The sequence below is a fragment of the Brachyistius frenatus genome, unplaced genomic scaffold (assembly GCF_029030835.1).
Source record: "Brachyistius frenatus isolate BFR_SWC_R1_liver_20210118 unplaced genomic scaffold, ASM2903083v1 Contig_28, whole genome shotgun sequence".
Classification (NCBI taxonomy): Eukaryota; Metazoa; Chordata; class Actinopteri; family Embiotocidae; genus Brachyistius; species Brachyistius frenatus.
Genome location: NW_027210627.1, coordinates 1,280,001 through 1,305,253, shown reverse-complemented (window position 1 = coordinate 1,305,253; position 25,253 = coordinate 1,280,001). Strand labels below are relative to the sequence as shown.

Sequence of the window (25,253 nt, the reverse complement as noted above, 5' to 3'; positions counted from 1 at the left end):
TAATAAAATATCTAAGAGAGCAAAATCATCACTGCCATTAACAGGTCATGAAAAAGCTGGACAAAACCATCATGGTCATTAAAATGGGATTTCCACCATTTACACAGCAGTTAGAACAAATCTCTAACTTCCCCTTTGATGCAGAAATATATGTGATTAACGGAGAATGCAGCAGTTTATAGAAATATTAAAGACACCGTTATGTACAGCCCGACTAAGTTGAAAACAAACAGCCGATGCCAAAAGAAATACTTATATCTAATGTTTTAAAAAATGATATCAAGGTTTATTATTGTCCAGCCTTCAGATTCTGAGCTGCTGGGTGAAATTCAGGAACCTGGCAGCGGTGTTTCCTGTCTTTCAGTTCGAGACCAAACCCCCTTCCCTCATCAATCAGCCACGAAAAGCAAACAACAACACGAGGGCTTTCTGGTAAAAGCAAGGAAACAGGTCTGCTTTCTATAAACATTCTTCACAGAGACATGACGGCTTGATAAGAGAAGAAAAAAAAGAAAAGAAAACAGCCTCTCCACCCTTCTCGCTGACTGCTGGCACACACACACACACACACACACACACACACACACACACACACACACACACACACACACACACACACACACACACACACACACACACACACACACACACACACACACACACACACACACACACACACACACACACACACACACACACACACAACTAAGACACATGGAAACTAAAAAAACTTTCATTCATACATAATCTGAAAGCTGTCGTCTTATATAAAAGTAATAATAATTATGCATACATATCCTATTTCCTCTACCATTTTTTTTTTCCCAGTGTATAATCATGCAAATCCGGTAAAAAAAAAACACAATGCCCACTGTTATCACTCTTATCAACCAGCCTGGTATCGATGCAAGGCGTGTAATACACTTACTGGTCCACTAGAGGGTAACGTGTCAGTGTCACGTGTTGTCTAGCCCAGGCGTGAAACGGACACGCACAACGAGGGTTTAAGAAGAAGGCGATCATAATGAGTGATAAAGTCAGAGTCGGGAAGTCAGTCAGAGGTGGACCCAGGACTTTCAGGAGACCAGAGTTCGAGTCGGTGATAAAACGGCATGGGTTTCTTTTAAGTAACCTGATGTTTATAACATTACTTTTGTCAAATTACAAACATGATCTTTTCCTAGTAGTTTTGATGCCTAACCCGAACTGAATTTTCTGTTTTTTCAAAAGCTAATCATGTAGTTTTTGCTTGGTTAAACCTGAGGCATCTTGCTGTTCATGCCTCAGCGAGTCAAAACGTGAAACTGACATGGTATCCTGCGGGTGTAGTTCACGTTTTGGCACAATATCACGTATTATCGAGACATATCAAGATTTCATCATTTTTTACATGGCACATTGGGATCATGGCAGGACATGCTTACTAAATTCCGTTTTTCTGTCATTTGGCAGCGATAACGAGCATGTCTCAAACAGTTTTTGATCCAGAGTTTACTTATGTTGAAGTCCAAAATATTACCAAATCAAATGACGAAATAATGTTGAAGATGAAAGGGTGTCAAAAGCCCTTTTTCCCTTCTATTCCCTCCTGGTGGTGGAAGTAGCACAACCAAGAACTGGTTCTCCAAATTTGCTGCAAACCTTAAAAGAAGCTGTACGCAGTGATGTAATAGGTCATCACAGAGGTTCAAAGTGATCATTTTGTCAAAGGCCACTGCATTCATGGACAAAGTCAACAACTAAATCCGAAGCAAACTTTGGATGATATTACAAACACATCTAGTTTGCTGCTGGAGGTGAAATCTTAAGATATAACTTCATAAATCTTTTGCAGTCTGTGCTTGATCACTGGGCAGAAGTATCATATATGGACACGCTTAAAATGCTTTAACAAATTGATCGTTATTGAAAGGAGACTGTCTCTGACATACACTGGTGTGAAAAAGTGTTTGCCCCCTCCTGTTAAAACATAACTTAACTGTGGTTTATCACACCTGAGTTCAATTTCTCGAGCCACACCCAGGCCTAATCACTGCCACACCTGTTCTCAATCAAGAAATCACTTAAATAGGACCTGCCTGACAAAGTGAAGTCGACCAAAAGATCCTCAAAAGCCAGACATCATGCCGAGAGCCAAAGAAATTCAGGAACAAATGAGAAAGAAAGTAATTGAGATCTATCAGTCTGGAAAAGGTTATAAAGCCATTTCTAAAGCTTTGGGACTCCAGCGAACCACAGTGAGAGCCATTATTATTAATGGCCAAAACATGGAACAGCGGTGAACCTTCCCAGGAGTGGCCGGCCGACCAAAATTACCCCAAGAGCGCAGCGACGACTCATCCGAGAGGTCACAAAAGACCCCACAACAACATCCAAAGAACTGCAGGCCTCACTTGCCTCAGTTAAGGTCAGTGTTCATTACTCCACCTTAAGAAAGAGACTGGGAAAAAAATGGCCTGCATGGCAGAGTTCCAAGACAAAAACCACCGCTGAGCAAAAAGCACATTAAAGCTCGTCTCATTTTTGCCAGAAAACATCTTGATGATCCCCAAGACTTTTTGGAAAATACTCTGTGGACTGACGAGACAGAAGTTGAACTTTTTGGAAGGTGTGTGTCCCATTACATCTGGCGTAAAAGTAACACCGCATTTCAGAAAAAGAACATCACACCAACAGTAAAATATGGTGGTGGTAGTGTGATGGTCTGGGGCTGTTTTGCTGCTTCAGGACCTGGAAGACTTGCTGTGATAAATGGAACCATGAATTCTTCTGTCTACCAAAAAATCCTGAAGGAGAATGTCCGGCCATCTGATCGTCCTGAAAGCAGGACAATGATCCAAAACACACCAGCAAGTTCTGAATGGCTGAAGAAATACAAAATGAAGACTTTGGAGTGGCCTAGTCAAAGTCCTGACCTGAATCCTATTGAGATGCTGTGGCATGACCTTAAAAAGGAGGTTGGTGCTGGAAAACCCTCCAATGTGGCTGAATTACAACAACTCTGCAAAGATGAGTCGGCCAAAATTCCTCCACAGCTGTAAAAGACTCATTGTAAGTTATCGCAAACGCTTGATTGCAGTTGTTGCTGTTAAGGGTGGCCCAACCAGTTATTAGGTTTAGAGGGCAAACACTTTTTCACACAGGGCCATGTGGGTTTGGATTTTTTGTTCTCCCTTAATAATAAAAACCTTCATTTAAAAACTGCATTTTGTGTTTACTTGTGTTATCTTTGACTAATATTTAAATTTGTTTGATGATCTGAAACATTTAAGTGACAATCATGCAAAGAAATAAGAAATCAGGAAGGGGGCAAACACTTTTTCACACAGAGCCATGTGGGTTTGGATTTTTTGTTCTCCCTTAATAATAAAAACCTTCATTTAAAAACTGCATTTTGTGTTTACTTGTGTTATCTTTGACTAATATTTAAATTTGTTTGATGATCTGAAACATTTAAGTGACAATCATGCAAAGAAATAAGAAATCAGGAAGGGGGCAAACACTTTTTCACACCACTGTAATATCAGAGCCTGACATTAAAATTAGAGAAGGGTTGCACTGATTTCTGCCTCTCCAGCCGGCGTACAACATCCTAGTCGTTGCATCTGAGGACAGTAAAAGCTGTCCGTCAAAACTCATGGCCACATGGCTAAAACATGATACACTTTCAGTTGAGTTTCATTGCAGGAGCCACATTCAATCAACATCATGTTGCTCTGAAGCCAAGACAAGTCAGTTTGTGGGATGGTGGCCCCGCAAGGGTCAGCTGAGGCCTTCGATTGAATACCTCTGCTAGCTTTACGTGTGGGACAGAAAGGTTAGGACTTCCTGACAGAGCTGCCATCATGGTAAATGAGGAACACTGTCATTTGGTGATCAAAAGAACCCTAAAGCTTTCTGTCAAACTTAAATCCCGAATCTAAGAGTACCGCAGTTTTCCCCCTTCTTTCTCAATGTCTTCCTTGACAACGAAACTGCAAACGCTGTTCAAGAAAGGCCCATTATACCCGGGCCTCAAGCTTGATTGCATGGAGTCATTTTAAAAGATTAGCCATCATTAAATGTTTCACTATAATGTTCCTTCCTTTTTTTTTGGAGGAGGAATTATAAGGAACTCCTCTATTTAAGGAGAATTAGACTGTGAAGGTCTGCAGAAAGTCTGAGAGCGCTGTCTCTAATTACCGCCGAGGACAAGAAAAACGGAGCAGAAACAAGACTGCGAGCGAGGTTCTCGAGAGGAAAACAAATCAAACCAACAGCTTTGTAGCCAAAGAAATGAATAAAAATATGAATAAACTGGATTTGATGTGCAATTTTGGTCAGAGTGAAATGCCAATTTGGAGTTGTAGCGCAAAAATACCCGACAGTAAAACTGAAAACAAGTCGGTCCAAGTTGGTGGGCTTTTTTCATGTCTTTGCGGTACTCAGTCGTTGGAGCCTCTAAGCAGTAAATCCTAAAGGGGTCCACTGTTCATTTTTAAGTGCAACACTAGTCTCCGGATATGTTCCTTCATACACTCTTTAAACACCTTCCTGTGGGCCTATGACAACAGTTTTCTCACATGTGCCGGACGACCTGCTAAGTAACCACCATAAGTGAAACATTATAAGACACCTCTGATAAATGTGAAGCTTTTACTGTGCCCTGACTGGATGCTATTAATTATAGTAAAAGCCCAACTATGAGGCATGATGCTTTGGCATGGCTACAGATTATTTATGCTGCTAATGTATTGCAGCTTCGCTGTATGTGCCAGCATTTGAGTCCAGAGGACAAAAGGTAGAAATAAACTGCTGTGGACACATTACAGTCCTGCAGAGTATTTTTAAAGCATAAAAGAAGGACTACATTCGTTCTATTATAACACAGAGGATGTACTGTGCCCCACGTATTGATTCCACTTATGCTGGATGTGCAAACTTTGTACTGTACTTGAATATAACATTGAGCAAATTTAAAAGTGTCTCCTGGCTTATATCACAATGCACCTCCTTCATGCCCTTGAATAAAGGGCCAATGCCAAGTTTTCTCTCTCTTCTATCTATCAATCTATGACACACCCAAGTCTGCTGCACACTCACCGGCTTTATCAATGAGAAGACGGTACCATTTTTTTTTTTTTTTTTTTAAAAAGGTAAACAAAACGATGAGAAAATGGTAAATGAAACAATGCTGTGCTTTCTAATACACGGTAATTCAAGAGGTTCGACTGAAAGGACTAAACTCTCTCACACACACATTCACACACCCACACACACACCCACACAGACACACACACACACACACACACACACACACACACACACACACACACACACACACACACACACACACACACACACACACACCCAGAAAGGATTACATCAACAGAGGAGCATGAGTAATTCATGCTGGTGGTTTTTTATGGTCTGTGGACCACTGCCTTATCCCTAATCCCTGTAACACACACACACGCACACGCACACGCACACACACACACACACACACACACACACACACACACACACACACACACACACACACACACACACACACACAGTCACTCAACACGCCTTCCAAAATTGCAGAGCCCTTCCGATTGTATGTCATGGCTGTGTGTGCGTGCGTGCGTGCGTGCGTGCGTGCGGTTGCGTGTGTGGTTGTGTGTGTAGCTGTGGTTATGGATCTATCATGAGTTGCCTGAAAAGAGGAGGAGAGGTTTGGAGGGGAATAGAGCGTTGCTTCCCTGGCAGACAGTAATGATGAAAAATGTTTCCTCTAAAATCCAGTCCGGTTCGGGCGCCCTGCCAGCAGATGTACACCATTCCCACACAACCAGGAGTTGCGGCTGATGCCGCTGTTCAGACAGGACAGTCACGGCGTGTTACACCTACACAGGCCGAGGAATGTTTCCAAAGAACATTTGGGTCTCGAATCCGAGCAGTAATGACAAATCCGATGTCACACACCACAGCACAGAAAACTGTTTTTTACATATTTAAATGAACTATGGATCCAAAACTACGTGAAATGTGAAAGAAGTTACTCGTAGTAACAAACCCATACATAACCACCACACAAATCAGAATTTTTACACTCGTTCCAAAATCTAATTATGAGACCTCGATTATTCTCGTTCACATTGTGCCCATATGGTGCATGTTCTTAAATCATGTTATGTTTAATCCAATTACCGAAATCCCAGTAGGAGCAGGATTGCTGCTGGGCTTCTGGGTCTCTGGGGACATAATGAAGCTGCCATGTACAATACAGTTTGTTGTGCACGGGGAAGCGACGGGTACGAGAGCTGGAGGTTTACGGGGGCCACAAGGGGCAATTTGACTGATTTGAATCAGTGGCCTGGTTCAAGACCGCTCTCCCAATAGAGCATCACTGTGAGGATACAGCACCGGCAGCAACCACTGACACCAGGCAGCCACATAGAGACAGGATTGACAGCTGTCAGTGCACAGTAAGGAAATGTTCCATGTTTTCACTCTATGTCTTTACTCATTTTCTTCCCAATTTGGAGGCAATTTGAAAACCACTGTACGTGCCCAAAAATTCCCAAAGTGCTGCCGGGATTTCTCACGCCTGGGGTGATGTTTTCTGTGCAACAGCTTTTACAAGGTCCTTGTTGTGAAACACTGCAGCTGAGTTCATGGCTGCAGACACACTAACACTGGATAACACGCTCACATACAAAAGACATATCACTTTCTACCACAAATGACAACAGAAGCCAGAAGAGAAGAAGGAGAAGGAGGAGGAGGAGAAGGAGAAGAAGAAGAAGAAGAAGAAGAAGAAGAAGAAGAAGAAGAAGAAGAAGAAGAAGAAGAAGAAGAAGAAGAAGAAGGAAAAGAAAAGGAGGAGAAGAAGAAGAAGGAAAAGAAAAGGAGACGAATGAGAAGAAAAGGAGGAGGAGAAGAAGAAGAAGAAGAAGGAAAAGAAAAGGAGGAGAAGAAGAAGGAAAAGAAAAGGAGACGAATGAGAAGAAAAGGAGGAGGAGAAGAAGAAGGAAAAAGAAGAAAAAGGAAGAAGGAGAAGAAGAAGAAGGAAGAAGAAGGAGAAAGAAGAAGAAGGAAGAAGAGGGAAGAAGGAAAAAGAAGGAGAAGAAGGAAGAAGAAGGAAAAAGAAGGAGAAGAAGAAGGAGAAGGAGGAGAAGAAGAAGAAGGAGAAGAAGAAGGAGAAGGAGGAGAAGAAGAAGAAGGAGAAGAAGAAGAAGGAAGGAGAAGAAGGAAGAAGAAGGAGAAGAAGGAAGAAGAAGGAAGAAGAAGGAGGAGAAGGAGGAGAAGGAGAAGAAGGAGAAGGAGAAGAAGGAGAAGGAGAAGAAGGAGAAGAAGGAGAAGAAGAGAAACTTCGCCGCTGTCATTCCAGCAACGACTGTGGGCCACTGGCCACAAAACATGGTAAGCCAAAGAGACCACACACATACACAAGCACTGCAAAAACAAGCAGCGCTTTACATTTACACTACATAAACACATGCACTAATACAACAAACTCATTCTAATTACATGTCCATTCATACCAGCTACGGTGAAGCAGTGAAAACATCATCTTTTACGTCTGGAATCACTCTTTCACGCACATTGCGACATGCAAAACTGTACACCTACAGTGAATGCATTTACAGTTACATCCAGTAAAACCCACGGCATCTTTGCCAGGCCACACACATGCCTTAAAAAAAAAACACACGTCTGAGAAGAACTTAAAGCAAATCCACAATGCAGAAAGAGCTCGCCGTGAAAGAGAGCACAGCAACAGCCAGCGCTCGGGACAGCCGGGAGCTCAAACACCCGACAGCCAGCAGCTCTTTCCCTCCCCTCACAGCCACGCTCCTTACCTGAAACACTGCGGTGGCCATCCTTTCTCAGCCTGTGTGCGTGTTGTGTGTCGCTCTCTCTCTCTTTGGGTTTTCTCTGTCGGGCTGTGTGTTAGTGCTGCATCGTCCTCTTCCCTTTTCCCACCACCGGCGCTCCGACCAGATGGCTCAATCTAAAACCACTCACTGTTACCGTGGTGCGGCGCAGCGCAGCGCAGCGCTGGAGGAGTGTACAAGAGTGCGTGTGTGTGTGTGTGTGTGTGTCTCAGAGAGAGAGAGAGAGAGAGTGTGTGTGTGTGTGTGTGTGTGTGTGTGTGTGTGTGTGTGTGTGTGTGTGTGTGTGTGTGTGTGTGTGTGTGTGTGTGTGTGTGTTTCAGGCTCCGGGCTTTTCGGTCTGGCTATAGTCTCTCCCCCCTCTCACCCCTCCTCCAAGAAAAGGAGCATAAAGATGTCTAAAGAGTCTTAATGTGAGCGCGAGAGTGGGGAGAAGTGCAGCCAAAGGCGAATCCTAACATCCCCGCAACTGGATGACGGCGCAGTGCAGCAACTCAGCGCTGAATAAGCAGGCGAAGTCTGGAGCTATTTCGCCCTCTCTGTCACTGCCCGGGCTCTTTCTCTCCTCCCTCTTGTTCAGAAACCATTTTCACCCTCCTCCCCCAAAAACGGGGGGGAGATACGTGAGTAACGAGAAAAGGAGGAAAACACATCGAAGTGAATTTCCCAGGGAGATGGGGGGTGGGGGGGGGGAGGTGGGCGGGAGGGGAGGAAGACAGCTCTTTTCTTTCACTGTCTTTTTCTGACACACACACACACACACACACACACACACACACACACACACACACACACATATATATATATATACTACACACACACTCCTTCCTCACATGGTCATTCTTCATTCTCTCCTTGTTATCAGCTTCTCAAGTTACAGGTTAAATATGAGTCCCCCCACAACCACCCGCCTTTTTCCCTCCCTCTCTGAAAGAGAGAGAGACACACACACACACACACACACACACACACACACACACTCCCTCTACAGCGGCCGCCGGAGAGAGAGAAAGTACCATGAATGAAGCCATTGACTTCAAGGCAAAGTCAAACAGTGTCAAAACAGCAGCGAGGAGCCACATATTTATCAATCAGCAGCTCTGTTTGTCTTTCAGCTAAATCAGGTAGTTTTGATTTCAGGAGTTAAACACTGTCTCAATATGCCGATACGAATGCGAACGAAAGATTTCAACGTGTAAACAGGGACAACATTGGAGATTACAATACAATACAGTGATCCACGTTGGGCCTTTAAAGCTGTACAGAATCTTATGTATACAGTAAATGAACGTGCGTTAGACTCAAGCCTTTGCCGGTCGATTTTAAACAACACTGATAAAGCCACCAAGTGAATATCTTTGTATTTCACAGTATGCAGAGTTTTTAAATCTTATACTATTATAGTGGTATAAAAGAAAGAAAAAAAAAAAACACTATCAAATTGTTCATCTTAATTATCTGAATGACAATTAATTGTCAACTGAATTTGAATGATTGAAGTTCTACAGTCTAGTATAAAACAAACACCGTAGCCGTAACCATGGTGACTCCTGTGCATGTTTACGAATACGTCGAGTGTAAGTCTAGCGTTGTACCAGACAACTTTGTCATCAATGCAGTAACATGTATTTCACCATTTAGAAGTTGAGCATTGGAACGCAATTATGACAACGAGTGTTGCGTTTAAAGATTTCCCTCAGGCACAATGCTCATGGTTCAAGGTATTGCATGTTCACTTTTAGCTGTGATTGATGCATTCAGGGATCAAATGTCAGGACTGAAACAGGTCCTCCATGATGCAACTGCCCACACTGACCATTAACAGATTACTTCTGAAAGAGTGATTTCAGTGGTAGTAAAGGGGAACAAAATCCACTATTCTCCTTCCACATACTTTCCAGGGTTTATCTGAAGCCAATGTGAAGTTTCAAAACTCTGAGTCTTTGCGTTATTGCCCCTCTGCCACGATTCGGCAAGGAAACACTGTCGAGGATGAGTTGCAAAAAGCACAGTAATGTGCCGCCACACGATTTGTCAAACAAAAAAAAGGATACCTTAATGTCCGGTGTGAACAGGAGAAAAGATTACAGCAATCAAAAACTATATCAACAGACAAGTTTCAAGACAGTTTTTTTTTAATTTTTTTTTTTTTAATGTTGTACCTATCCTTTAACCTATCAACCGACATACATGGCACTGTAGCAGAAGCATTACTGGAGCGTTTGTTCCACATTGCTTGAAGGTGCTGCTAGTAGAAACAAGCTGTGAGGCTGAATGAATACAGTGAAACCAAAACAATAGGCTGAAAGACACCACACGGCGTCACAGACAAGTGCAGCTTCGGATGACAACATTCAGTTGATTCGCTACTACACGTGACTCCATGCAGGTTATTAAGAGTTTTATCCATTGGATGAGTGGCTTCAATTTCAGCTGAACTCCTGATAATAGTCGAGCAGCGTAAGTCACAGCAGTTCTCACAGACTTACGGTAAGCGTGGCATTTTAATTTGCTGCCACGACCTCACCGGCTATTAGCCAGTAGCAGACAAAGAGACACCACAGAAGAATGTTTGGTACAAATTTGCGGCGCATTAAGGATTATGCCTCAGCGTGGAAAGAATGGCCACCGCCTTTGATGTTGCTCGGAAGTAATTACATGGAGGGTACCTTTAACAGCAACACCTTCAGCCGGAGTCGTGTTCTCCAGATGTCGGCTGATGTTTTCCCAAGCGTTGTTTAATTCGCTATTAATGACAAGGGCCAGGAAGGAAAGGGAGGGCTGCCGGAGAGGCGACATGTACTTTATGGAAACAAAACAACGCGCTTGTTTACGTGAGGTAGACACCTTTAATGTCGGGACCGGGCTGAACTGTGGGAAGTGGGAATTCCCCGCTTTATAGCGTTCATGTGTCTGTATGTTGTTGTACATCGGCCTATGTGATTCAACACTGTGATGCAATTATGCAGAACAGCAGATACATCTCTGTTTGTTAGGAAATGTAAAGCGTGGCAAAGTTATCCGTCTGTATTTGTGGCTAATATGTTTCTTTTAGTCTGGTCTATTTCCTGTGTTGTGGCTTTATTTACCTTCATGATGCCGTGACTGCTGTCTGTAATCACGTCAACACTGCGGACATCCGTGCTGCAACTTCTTTACTTTTACAGCAAGTTCTTAATGGTGCAATATGATCATAAAATGGGAGGAGTACCTAAGATTTTTTTTTGGCAATATGCCAAATTATACACAGACAGACTCTGCTTGTATACATTGCTAGTTGTTTAAGCTATGAAATGTAGTCTTATTAGTGCAATATGTTTTAAATGTTGTCTATTTTTCATGTGAAGTTCAGTTTCTTTTTACTTAAATATCACTATTTATGACACACAAATGAATGTTTTTTTCATGAATAATGTTATTTTATATAAAAAATGCAGAATCTTATCCAACGTAGGCGCCCCCTATGGGGACAAAAAAAAAGTATATCAAATAGTATCGAATCGCATCGTACCGTATCGTATATTATCGTATCGCATCTTATTGTATTTATCGTATATTATATCTACCAAAGCGTCTGGACTGAGACACATCTATAGAACTCAGACTGGAGTCAGATGTCAAACCACCTCCAAATCTGGTTTGGATCCGATGTGCAAAAGTCGCATTTAATTATTTTTTTTTTTTCAGATACAATCTGGATATGACCAAAAAAAAAATGGCCTTAGATCACTCTCTATTTCCCTTGGACATGATCACGAGCCCTTGTGACTGGACAGATGCACGTATGACTGGGCTGCCTCTGTTCTTCAATTTGACTTTTCAGACTAGAAAAACATGGTGGCTCCTCCAGAAACGTTGATTAAGGCAAAGAAGAATTAACGGAGAGATCAATAGTCCTTTATAGATTTTGCTTTGCAGTGAATGAGGAAAAGAAAGAGAGGCTGTGGAGGAAGAAAAAAGAGAGCTGAGAAAAAGTGACAAGCACACAGAGCAGTTAAAGTAAAAGATGAACATTGACTGAGAGAGAACGACGGGGAGGAACACGGAGAGCACTCTGGATGAGGTCCATTTTCAAAAGTCTGACTCAGGCTTTCCCGAGCAGCGGCCGGGCCGAGCAGATCTCCGTCCCCCAGTGCCCAGTGAAACGTTTCACCAACGCCCATGCAGTGTGCAGGCCAGATTTAACATGGGGGTTTTCCTCCCACAGGGTCATAATTAGGCAGCAGGAGCTCAGACACACTGGAGGAACAGAAAACCTGTCACCTTAAATCAGAGGACAGGCTGGAGATATGTAATGGTGGGGACACATTCAAAAAAGTATCTCCAAGCTACTTCGGCATTTAAGGAGGAGGCGTCTTTCGGCAACACGCTTAAGCCACAGCTGTTGTAGCGGTCAGAGAGGCTTAGTGACACCGGAAAAAGACGGTGCACGCTCCGTAATCAGGGGGAATGAAATGAAATCTCATGTAATGTTCAACAAAGTCCTTCCCCTCGCTTGGTTCTTCACTGTCTGCTTCATACACTTGGCCCATTGTTGACATTCTTTCCAGCAGCTCTTGATTACTCCATCATGTTAAAAGCTGGGCGTTCCTGTTTGTTTTCTCTGCTGTATCTATGCACATGTCGCTACCATGCAGTTCCTAACACATGGTCGTAAGCCACGGCTCCTTGTGCAAGCCATGCGCCCACGCCTAGAACAAGGAGGGATGACAGGTGACTGGTTTTGGTCTTCGCGAAGCTCACAGATCAGTGAATCTGTGTTTGGATTTCTCTTGTTATCACAGGCTACCGTACTTGAGTTTGAGTAGCAGCAGCTTGTTAACGATGGATTAAACGACGGCGTGTGATGTCCAGCTTGTCAAACCCACAAAGGGTTATTGCTCGACGCCACTGTTGCATTTTAGCATTTTTTTTTTTCAGCTCATTGTTTTGGTTTTACGCGCCACAACTTTACTGTTTTGATTCACTCTTTACCACTCTCATCAACTTAGGGGGGCAATGCTAATTTAGCTCCATAGCTGTTGTATTTAAGTACCTGTTTTCTAGAAATGACAGCTGTAGCAGCCTGTTTGGTACCGTGACAGCTGCAGCAGCATTATGAGGGGATGTTGATTCTTCTGGCACTTTGTGAAAAGTGCGAAATACACACATGTATTATTCAATTATTATTTTTTGTCAGTGTTGTGTTTTTCCGCTGCCTCAATGTGACCAAAATAAGTACTTATTTGATGCAGTTTTAAAATGTTTGTGTTTTTCCCAGTGATACGTTAGCAACAGTTTAATGTCTCTACAAATACTGGATTTTTTTTCCCCACAAATATTTAGACTCTGTGTGTGAAGCGTTCTCATCCTCATCATGTGAAACTAATCAAAACTCCTGGAACTATTCCTCCTCATTCCAAAGGAGCCCTCATATTAGATGCCATATGATTTATCCCGTGTTCGAGTCGTTGTTGTTGTGTTCTTCCTAACGTGTGCTGCCATTAGGAGGAAGGCAGAGCAGCGAGCATGTGTTCTGTCCTGTGACTGCTAATTCAATTAGCCTCAGAGCTGCTGGATGGCTGGCTCTGTATTTCATCAGACTGCGAGCTGCTTTCTTGAAAGTACGAGCAGATACCACGGGCAAAGACCCAAGGGAATATTTTGATTGCGACCCCACCCTAGCCATTTTGCGTTTCCCCAAACAAGCTCCCGCCTTCAGTCTGTCACGGCCGTATGACTTTGACACAGCGTCTTGTATGTTTCCTTAACGGCGGTTCACCACCCCCTCTCTCTGCTGTAACTCCCATTTCTCACCCTCTGCAGGGCTGCCACCGCATGGAAAAGGAAGGAAGCTGTTAATGTTTTCGCAGGGTTTCAATACCATGCCTACACCTTTGAAACTTTACCTCGCTTGGGGGTTATGTAATACCTCTTTTCCAACAAAAATGATGTATTTCAGCTATAAATGCACTGAATGATCACACTGCCTGAAACAAGTGGAACGATACTAGCTGTAAAGTTTTACTGCATGTCATCAAGTCTGAGGAATAAACAGAAGTTGAATTCTGAGAGGAGTTGCGTGAACATTTAGACACAAATGAAAGTTAAAACCACCTCTGACAGCAGGTATTTATTCCGCCATTGTAAGCAACAAAAAAAAAAAAAAAAAAAATCAAAAGCCCGGTCTTTCTTGTGCCAAAGCGACAGTACTAAAAAGTCTTTATGATTGGGAAAAAGCTTTACTGGTGCTCAGTTGCAGTGACACGGCGTCCAATTAATGCCTGTGTGATAAATCCGCCCCGTAGTGAAATGGGGGCATCGACAGGAAGCCAGTGGAACAGAAGTCAAGGTTAATCATGCCAAATGATCCCGACAGCTGCTGTACTGCTGAAGCAAAAGGCTACATGAGTCAGAACAGAGTTTGATGGCCAAAAAAAATTAGAAAAACTTCTTGGGTCAGTTCTGTTGACTAGTCGCCAACTAATGGGGCTTGCTCCATCAGTAGTCTGTTTGTGCTCTGGCTCAGTGAAGCCAGCCTGGTATTACCGGACTCAATTTCACTGCGTGTATATGAGTCCAGTCACGCTCCACTGGGGATTGCTTCGTCACTGCATCGTAATGGGTGTAGACTGTGGATTCATTTCAGTGCAAAACTATTGGAGCAGCCTTTAACCAATCAGCATTGAACACAATATGCTAGTTGGTATTTGCTAGTGTTGCTACAACTGCTTGCAAAAAAAAAAAAAAAATCGCCGTCACCATTGTTGCAACTACATTTTGAAATAAAACCTTGACTTCAACAGCACCTGCAGATCCGGTGGGCATTTAGGCTTTTTCTTCAAGGACTTGAATGCATGCTTCCTGTCAGTTGGGCTTCAGTCCAGGGTTTTCAGTTGAAGGATGCGCTCTGTAATACCAGACTCTACCTCACCAGGTGAGGAGAAGGCCGGCTGCAAATCTGACAGGCTCTCTTATAAAAAAAAAAAAAAACAACATGCACCTCATATGTGTGGATACAGGTGTTTGGATGTGTCCACGACTCAGAGACAATAAATAATACAAGATAGATGGAGTGTCTTATTCTTAGCCGCATCGAGGACTTTATATCTCCAGGTGATCGCTCAGAAATGTTAAAAATGTCAAGAAGCAGAAACCACTGACATGCTCACAGTGCCAGAATGAGGTTTGAAGTTTCATCCAGAAACCTCCTGGAAAGGAGCCGCCATTTATGTAAGAGATGGCAAGCTGCAACTCAACCAACTACTTTGATTATTATTTGAATCGATTTGTCTTCTAAAATGTTTCAGTAGCATGCTTCAAGCTTGATAAGCATGAAAAAGGAGTTAAGTGTTTGTAAAAAAAAAAAATGTCACCACATGGAGCAAAACAAAAGGAGCAATTTGCAGCTTTTCACTTGGCAAACACGGCGAGCCAAATGAGGACATCAGCAAGCAGCAAGCAACGGGCCTCAAACCAGAAACACGGTGGGCTCAGTGAAAGGAACTAAAAGGGTCACAAACAACAAATCTGAAATAACAAAAGCATGCAATGGAAGCGAGCCAGAGCAAAGAAACAAGAAGTGTCTCCACATTTTTCAAAACATGCATTTGGAGAATTTCAGTAGCTGGAAAAAAGAAAAACAAGTGCTTCATCATTTCAAACCGGTGGAACGAAAAATGTTGTGGAGTGAAAAAGTGTGGATGTTCTTCCACTTTGCCTTCTCAGACCTCTTTCCTCATTAACAGTGGAACACGGTGGTTTCCTTCTCAAAATAACACTTGACAGGCAACGAAGGATCGGTGAAATCAAATAGGTTCTACTCAGCACCTCGGCTTATTCCTGACTTTAAGTGCTACCCAGAAACAGTAGTTCAGAATATAGGTGGACTGGCAGGTGTTGAGTCCACAGTGAAATTTCCAAAAGAGTTTGTGTGGCAAGGAATGCAGCATAAATTAAAAAAAGAAATTACAAAATATAACTTTTTCGAATTTAGGTAATATTCTATATTTTTCTTTTTTTCAATAAATCCCATCAAAAACACCAAAATCCACAAAGAACACCGGAACCCATTTAGGACACAATCATACACTGGATAACAAGCTTTTTTTTATTCCTACGAATGTGGACACGGTAGTTTGATTTAGTGCTACATACACATCCCGCTGCTCAACTTCAACTAGTGAGGTCGTGGTTACAAGATTGGACGTCGTGTGTACCGTATGTTCGCCGTTCAAGTCGTGAAAACACTGTTGCTAGGCAACATCAATGTGGACAGCGTCTGGAAGCCACAGAGGCAAACAATTTAGCAAGGGGGAATTTGCTTTCTAGCACAAAAAGATATTGTTTTGCTGCATTAAACAGAAACATAGTTGATTTTAAGGACCACTGAAGTAACTGGGAGAAATACATAATTCTTCTTTAGCACTACAGTATTACGTTCTCATGTTATTGAATTGCAGGTGCAGGGTGGGAGCTTCTACCACTTCTATATCTTTAGACCGAAATTAGCGTGAGCAGCCCGTGAGCTCTTAAGCAGTCTGAGGTTTTACCTTTCCTTAATGCTTTCACAGCAGGACAGTGGGAAAGTCCCAGACATCCTGCCTCTCTATTTATTTTTAAGATTTTTTTTTTTAATGATTTTTTTTTTTTTTTTTTTTTGCCTTCATTCAGATGTGCAGTGTAGTGTAGACAGACAGGATATGTGTGAAAGAAAGCAGGGGAATGACATGCAGTAAAGGTGAATCAAAACAGGGACTCACTGCTGACGGCATTTGTGCCCATTTGGTATAAACCCTAGAGAACCGAGCAACATGTGATGTAGCTGGATAATTTTACTTTGAAATCCATCTCGTCTCTGGTGAGCCAATCTGCTGTTTTTAGCTCCTTCCTGTCATCGCCCAGAAGCGAAATTTTACTGACAAGATCAAAAAAAAAATTCACATCCACTTGTGAGCAAACATGCACGAGGGTGGAGGACACATTCTGTGACCATTTGTTTGCAGTTATCAGGTTAAATATGGACCACATATTAGTCTTATCTCCAGACAGAGATTTATAACTGTAGTGTGAACTGTTCCTGCTTCGGCTTATTATCGAGTACTCGGAATCCTGGTTTATAAAATGAATAAGTCATAAAAATGTACCCGGCGGTCCTGCAGGCCCGACTTTGAGTGCCGATTGTGATCGAGCTTGACCCTGTCGCAGTCACTCCCTTGTTTTTCATCTCAGGCTTGTTAGCTAATTGTTTCCTGCCAAAACTATGACAATTTTTAGCTGACATGTTTAGACTGGCTTCCTGAAATCCAAATGTTATCAGCAAGTATGTACCGTACACTTTCACCCATCACACTTTGTTCTACAGTAGAGGAACAGAAAAACAATGAGTGGGTGGATTTTGCATGTTTCAGCTATGTATTTATCCTCAAGAAAATCTATTCACATGACTCTTATTGAGGACCTCATGAATATATAAATTAGACAGAAGTTTACATAGAAGTGCCCAATTAAGTTCAATTCTAGTTATTTAGCCCCAAATCACACATAATTAATCTTAGTGTACTAATTCAATTAGTTTTCTAATGTAGCAAAATATCCATCTCAGATTTTTTTAAGTTGATAATTTTTTTTTTTTTTTTTTTTAATCACACCAGGTTCACAGGAGACACAAATCATTAATAATCTGTAATTGTTCTAAATTTCTGGATATAACGAGAAAATATATAAGAAAACTGTGATTTCACTTGTCAGCCAGCTCATTCAGGTCTGTAGCTGCAAGTTTGGTCATGATTAGGTTTGCTGACGGTGCTGACTTAATAAAACCAAGGTCAAATGTTATAATTTCCCTGTGAAGAAAAGGCACACTATGAAAAAAATAGAATTAATAGATTTTAGAAGAAAATCTTCAGCACAAGAACATTTTAATTTTTTATAAAAAAAAAAAAAATCCTTATTTTGCAGTTGAGAACAAATCTATTGAGTCTGTATCATCTTGACATAAAAAATGATCTCGATAATCCAGTAGCTATGAGGTCACGGTTTGTGAAAAGAGATGTCACTTCTGAATTTCAACACTTTGGCAAATAAAACTAAAAGTAAGCACCGAAAGTACAGCAGGTTCATGGAAAAACATGTTTTGGTCATTTCGGGGAATCCATTCATTCCTAATATTTTGGCACTCCCTTGCAGGGAAAGGACAAATGAGTGAGGAGGCATGGCTTGGGCTTATCATTTCATCCATTATTGTTTGATAACGTCCCTGTGGAGGCCTGTCCCACATAGCTGGCTAAAGCACCCCCCCCCCCTCCCGTCTTTAACGTGGACTGCCTGCCCTGCACCCCTGGCATTTCCTGTGAGTATAACACAGAGCGGGCGAAGCTGGCAACTAGCAACCTTTTCTATAATGGATACCAGATGAAGGGTGTGTGTGTATATATACTCTAGGTGTGTGTATGTGCTGTATGCTGCAAATCCTGCTGTAATTTCCCTACATGGAATTTGTATGTTGACGCACAAAAACACACAACTTTCTCCTTCTAAGACCCTGGCACAAACTTCAGCTTCAGCGTGTTTTTCCCCTCCCTTTTTCTTGCACATGCTCTTCTGTCCCCAACAAGATGAATCAAGCCCCTTCCAGAGGTCTTTTTTTTTATTTTTAGACTCGGGGCGATCTCCAAGACGCAAGAGTTCGTCCAATGTAAACATATTCTGGTACAAAGAGTACTTGTTTGGACATTCTTAAGATTTTTTTGCAGAGCATAAACTCCACCTACCCCGACATCTGCGTGTATATGCACACACGTACAATGCACACATCCTAAAGGGTTAGCAGACTCCACCTCAAACATCATATTTCCTCCAGATAAGCTCGCGTGCAATTTAAAGGGAAAGTTCACAGTTTCCTAAGGGGCCCTTCTCATGTGGAAACTCGCACACATCTGATGCATAAAACCATAAAGTGACAATTGTTTTGATTCTTACCTTGACTTCGCATTTCTTGTGGCAAGCTATTCGGCACACTGGAGGAAAAAAAAAAAAAAAAAAAAAGAAGAGAGAGAGAAAAAAGGGAATTAAGTTCACGGTTCATAAAGCTCTCCCCAACATTAAGGAGAAATTCAGACTGTGTGGTGCGGCATGAATCATGACATTGAGTAGTTGAGCGGTTCATTCCGATTCCCCAGTGTTTGTTCTTGTGGTAAAAGTCAAACATCATCTGCTGTTAGCAGGCAAACGGTGCTCAGCGTATAAGCTTTGTGCTTTCAGGAGTCCGGATCCCTCTCGAAGGCTTAATTCACTTCTCAGAAGGACAAAACGCTGTCGGAGATCTGAAGTTTGTGTCATCGGTTTAAGAGACACGTGGAAAGTAAAGTATCTCCGCAAACTGAAATAAACATGTGGTGGTCTTTTTACCGAATGAAAATCGACACCAGCAGAAACATTTTTCAATCAGCACCAGACGACAGTTTTACAGTTGCACAGATGTTTGAGAGATGCTTATCGAGACAAGAAAGAAAGAAAAAACTCAACAGCACGCAACAAAGGAACCTTTGCATCCATTTCAGCTTCAGTACAAACGCATTGTTTCTCCAGACTAAACATGTTTTAGTGCAATTAATAATTCAAGATGTTTCCCCTTTTTCTTTTATGCACATACAATGGACCACAAAGGCCGTTCTCTTGGGGTCTGCAGTTAGAAAATATTACACATTTTGCAGAATGCTATAAGGAAATGAGTCGATTTTTCCCTCATTTTAGAACAAATAAAATGGTAACATGCAATTTTATGGATCCTCTGAGACACCCTGATCTAATGTGGGGCCCCATTAAAAAAAAAAAAAAGAAGTTTCTCTTCTCTTTTTTTCTCTTCTCTAGTTCCCTTTTTCTACACTTGAATCAAGATTTTACGAGACTTTAACTGAGCGAATTCAATCCTGTTCATCATGACAATGCTAACATGCTAATGTTGCGCAGGTATAAAGTTTACTGTGGTCAGCAACCGAGCTTCACGTATTAGCATGCTGGCATTTGCCAATTTATAGGAACGCCATTATTTTAGCAGTAATTTGGTCACAAACCGGACTGGAATTTCAAATCCACGTTGTTGCTGCATAAAAGTGTACACAACATTCTTTGTTTGGCATTAGCCTCGGTTTGGGGGGGTCACAGTTTGGTACCTGTTCGATACAGCATAGAAAACAAAAGAAATGCATTAAATAACATTTTCCCTACTTATTTTGAAAAGTTTGAACAGAACTGACCATCATTTTACAATTAAGGTGCTCAAATGTTGCAAATTGTCAATAAGAAAAGAGGAAAAAAACAACTTGTATACTCACAAAGGTAACAAATATTAAATTAAAAAGGCAAGTGACAGAATGGGCAAATTACACTTCACCTAGCGGAGCATCTGAATTTCTGTATTAGTCCAAGTTCAAGGTATTTCATCCAGTATTTATCAAGACATTTCACTCCAGACTCATTGAATGCTGCTAGTGGCTAAAGTTTATTTAGAGAAGACAATCTTATGTTGAGGGTTAAAGCAGAGATAAATCTAGAAAATCTAATCAAACAAGATCAAAGAGATTGTTTAACTCTGAAATTTCCAGGAATCTTTCCCAGCTTCCCTTCAGTCCTCGAGCCCTCTGTGTGGACTCCCACTGGGTCTACAAATAAGGGTCAATAGGCGAGAGCACCTGGACCGGCGGCTCATAAATCGTCAGATCCCCTCGAAGGCCGGCGAACCAAAACACAGCTCAGAGTGCCGAGGCGTATAGCTTTCCAAATAAAAGAGACGGCTGTATGCTTTTACTGGAAGCCTCCACACCTTATGTAATGCATTATTCTTCCTGTCTCCAGCCACATTTTTCAAAGCAATTGTAATATGTATTGTGATTACTTGTTAAGTCATTGATATGATTTTGGGAGGTGGCCAATCCCGACATTGTGAGAGAGTGGCGATGGTGTCTGTGTTATACTGTGTTATCTCAGCAGTCCAGTGTTTTTCTGAACCCTATACTTCCTGCAGTCTGTCTCGCTTCGGATATACAGTGTGCTTCTTCTGTCTCTCTGATGCATGTAGATTATTCATATAGAGTGGATTCCTAAAACATTCCTTTGGTTCTAAAAACACATGTACTTCAGTGGGTAAAAAAAAATCCATCCTCTCGATCCAGATTCAGCTGTGGGTTAAGAAAATGTTCCACAAAATCTAAATGCTGGTAAAGCTCATTTTCAAGGCAGAACAATTACATAGAAAGACAATGGAGAGGCATATTTTGATGCAAATTCACCAGAGCTGGTTTATGCTGATGCAAAGACACATCTTAACAAGACCAGAGTGTGTAAACTCTAGTGATTCTTTTGCACTTTTTTCGGCAGGTGGCTTTTACAAATCACTATCATAAACATACGGAGATAGGAGGAAAAAGGAGGGTGGAAAAAAAAGAGAACAATTTCTGGTGAGTTCATTTAGAAGTTGAGCTGAACACAAAGAGAGACCACTCTCAACATTTCAACTTTGTTCACGAAATATTCTTTCAACTTTGTTCTTGACATTTTGACTTTTTCCTCAACATTTTGCCTTACTGTCAAAATAGACAAATATATCAATAAATTAAAAAATTCAACTTCATTTTCAAAATGCAGAATACAAAAAAAAACTCCTCCTTTTTATTAATGTGGCCCTATACTTTTACTATTTAGTTGTTTCTAAGTTGCTCCATTAAAACTTTGTGTCTTCTTGAAATATCTCAAAAAGTCTTTAACCTTCAGTTCAGGGTCAAAGGTTAAGGGTCAAGCTACCAGCTAGACCATGTTGAATCTAATCCAGGACATTTTTTTTACTTTTCCTTTCTTCACAGGAACACAAGCATCATTCATTTGTTCTGAAAAGGCGTGTATTTTAGTAAACCCACATGCAGCCATGTTTCACTTGAATAAAGTTCACTGTTAAATATACAGAAGATGACAAATGTGCACTAACTTCTATTTTAGTGACGGACAAAGATACTGTAACTAGAGAAAGTGAGAAGAGTCCTTTTTAGAGGCTTCATGTGTAATTACATCATGGTGCATTCAGTTTCTATTTAAGCCCTCGCAGTACTATATTTGCACTTGGGGGGTAACATTTGAAAGTCTTTTTGACTTCTTAATTAGAGGCCTTCAAATGTGGGTGGCACTGTAAAGCTCTACCGGAATACACACGGTCCTAAAAAGTCGCTAGTTCCCAGGGTCAAACTGGAGGGAACTCCTCTACAACATGACCCACGTAGTTGGTCGCGGGTAGCAGATCGACTCCACGAGTGGACAAAAATAATGAAACACATCACATTAAGCTGCTGATTCTCCCAGGAACCATTTTCTCCACCAACAGAGGAGCTTGTAAACTTACAACTAGGGTTTTAACGTGATTAACTTTAATGAACATACATATTCTGATCATTTATGCCTGCTTTTTGGATGGATGGATGGATCCACTCAAGGTCCATTTCATAGATCTCTATAGTTGTTAATCAAAACACAAAACTTCACCAATAGTCATGAAATTAATTTGGAAATAATAGTGAACAAAAAAAGCTCCATTTAGCAGCTGGTTTGGAGCTTTCGATCATATTACATGATCTTCCTTAGGCAGACAGTGACTTTCTATCTAAATTTTTAAGTCAACCCGCAGCAGATGAGAATCCATGGTGTTCAGAAGAACACAAATACGTATATCTACAATCCCATCTGCTGAGGAAGATCATGTGATACAACTGAAAGTTCCAACAGCTTCTGTTTCCGAATCAAAGGCTGAACTTTGAAACTTAGTAAATTCTTGTATGAGAGAATTATTTGTCATCTCTACTTGATAAATGTCTGAAACAATGAACTGATTGATTTTTAGCCGAGGTGAAAATGCACAAATTGGTGCACTTGGTTATTAGTGTCTCTGTTCTGCACCTGAGCATTTCGGATTTCTTTAACTCTAGAACGTACACAAAGCACATGCACACATAGTATTTCTGTGGTCACGTGAAAAGGTATAAAATTCAAACACACTTCTCTGTTTGCAGGATCAGCATAAAAACTACCTGCCTGTCCATCAGGACGATGTCCAGCGGCCCGTCTACACACGGGAGACCCCAGTAAACAACAGTCCTGGGCCACATGGGAAGAAGCAGGACTTCCATATTGGGTGTGAAAGCGCAGAGCCGGCAGAGCTCTGGTTAGGTTTTACCTTGTTAGGAAGTTGGAGCTTTGGAGAATAAACAGAGCAGAAATGTTCCTGGTGGAGGAGAGGAGGAGGGAGCAGTGATGAGGAGGGATGGAAGAAGATGAGGGGAAAGAAGATATTGGAGAAAAGACATCTGTGGAAAGGATGAATAATAGAGTGTGTGTGTGTGTGTGTGTGTGTGTGTGTGTGTGTGTGTGTGTGTGTGTGTGTGTGTGTGTGTGTGTGTGTGTGTGTGTGTGTGTGTGTGTGTGTGTGTGTGTGTGTGTGTGTGTGTGTGTGTGTGTGTGTGTGTGTGTGTGTGTGTGTGTGTGTGTGCGCGCAACAACTGCTGACATCAGTCATTAAGAAAATGAGAGGACAGCCGGGATGGGAATTCGTCAGAATGAGGAGATGATGAGGAGTGTGGAGCTCTGGCTGCTATCTGACTCTGGGTCTGCAGTATGCTCTGCAGCGTTGAAGGGAGGAGGGTTATAAAGAGGTGGAGGCCGGCTGATTTCCTTCCCCCTGGTCCCTTGGAATGAGTGTATACTCCCACAGGGCTGGGCTGGACGCCCTTGCAACGCCGAACACAATCAGAGGGCAGGGGCTGGAGAATTTCCTCCCTCTCTCTGCATCCCCTCTTTTCTTTCCCTCTCGTGCACAATCGCAAACACGTGAGCACCAACACGTGTACGTATGGCGTACTAACACGCAGTACGTCACCCCTGTGTACAGACACATACCAGCTCTCTGAACCTGGGACTCCTCACAGTGTTTTCTCATCGGTTTGATGCCTCTCGTGTTACTTTGAACAGAAGTCATAAATAATTCTGCATGTAATAACATGAAAATACTGTGGGCGCAGTTACATGGATTTACTGTCTTTAGCCTTCAATTAAATGAGACTAGTAATGTCAAGATTGTTAGGATAAAGCTCGTGAGCTTCTAGTAGGCAATAAGCCCCATAGAAAGACCAAAACCAACAACGGGTTGACCCGTTAAGTATGTGTGCGTATCAAAAGCCTGATCTGATTCCCTGTGTGTGCCATAACACTCCACTGTTGTCCAAAAGTGTTGTTCTGGCTAACATATCCCCTTATTATGATGATATATGCAACGACAGTGCAGTTTATTCTCACCTAATCCCATATACACAGTCTTGCTGGTGTAAAAACTCACTATGTTCATACGCAGCAACACATTTCTGTGCATCTGTTTGAGGAACCCTTCCTCCACAATGGTTCAAAACCAACACATACGTCTTAATGACGCTGCTGCTTGTTATGGACACATTACAAAAGATGGAGGATAGCGAATGACATCCTGAGTGAGTACATGGTACAACCCTTCCTTATGTACAACCCTGTTTACATAAAAGTTGGGATGCTGTGTAAAGTAAACAGAATGCAATGATTTGCAAATCATGTAAACCCATATTTAATTGAAACTAGAACAAAAAGACAACATATCTAGTGTTGAGACTGAGAAATTAAATTTTTCTATGAAAAATATATGCTCATTTTGAATGCAGTGACGAACTGTGTTTACAGACAATGGTTTTTGGAAGTGTTCCTGAGCCCATGCAGTGGTTTCCACTACAGAATCCTGTCTGTTTTTTAATGCCATGTAGCCTGAGGGCCTGAGGATCACGCTTATCCAATATTTGTTTTTCCTAGCGTACAGAAATGTCTTTGGATACTCGGAATCTTTTTATGAAACGATGTTCAGTAGTTTGATGAATTATATTATGGATCTGTTGCAAATCAAACTAATTATTCATGAGATGTTTGACCTGGAGTTTCTTTTTGCCTTACATAACCTTTCCAGACCATTATTGACCCTGTCCCACACCTTTCTGAAATGAGTTGCTTCCATCAAATTCAAAAGAAGCATATATTTTTGATAGAAGAATAGAATTTCTCAGTTTCAACACCTGAAATGCTAACCACCAAGTGAAGACACAAAGGACACCGAGATAATTTAACGTGCCTCAACACATTAGCTCCCTCCGATACTCATTGCCTTAAGCTGGTTGCAGTTTCTGTGTCCATTAGTAGGTCAGTAATTGTTGACACTCAGTCATTTGATTCACACAGGAGTGTCATCATTCAGTCCACAGCCAAAATCCCCGTCTGTGTTGAGTTTCTGTGGGTAAAGCTCCACCTTCATCCAGCTGCTGAGGCTTTCTTCACATGGAAGATCCCCAAAAACAAGTGCGG

The 25,253-nt window shown here is 41.8% G+C and overlaps 1 protein-coding gene across 15 annotated transcripts in view; it reads right to left on the bottom strand.

Annotated features, from left to right (window-relative positions):
* The window catches only part of tns1b (tensin 1b), a 172,640-nt gene that overhangs the window by 87,098 nt on the left and 60,289 nt on the right, over positions 1-25,253 (bottom strand). For 14 of the 15 annotated variants that reach the window (XM_069698814.1, XM_069698816.1, XM_069698812.1 and 11 more), the window contains exon 3: positions 18,822-18,859. In XM_069698814.1, the coding sequence (XP_069554915.1) occupies positions 18,822-18,859 (38 nt within the window). Of the gene's footprint in view, positions 1-7,829; positions 8,346-18,821; positions 18,860-25,253 lie in introns of those variants that run through there. The other variant, XM_069698825.1, reaches the window with a different exon arrangement.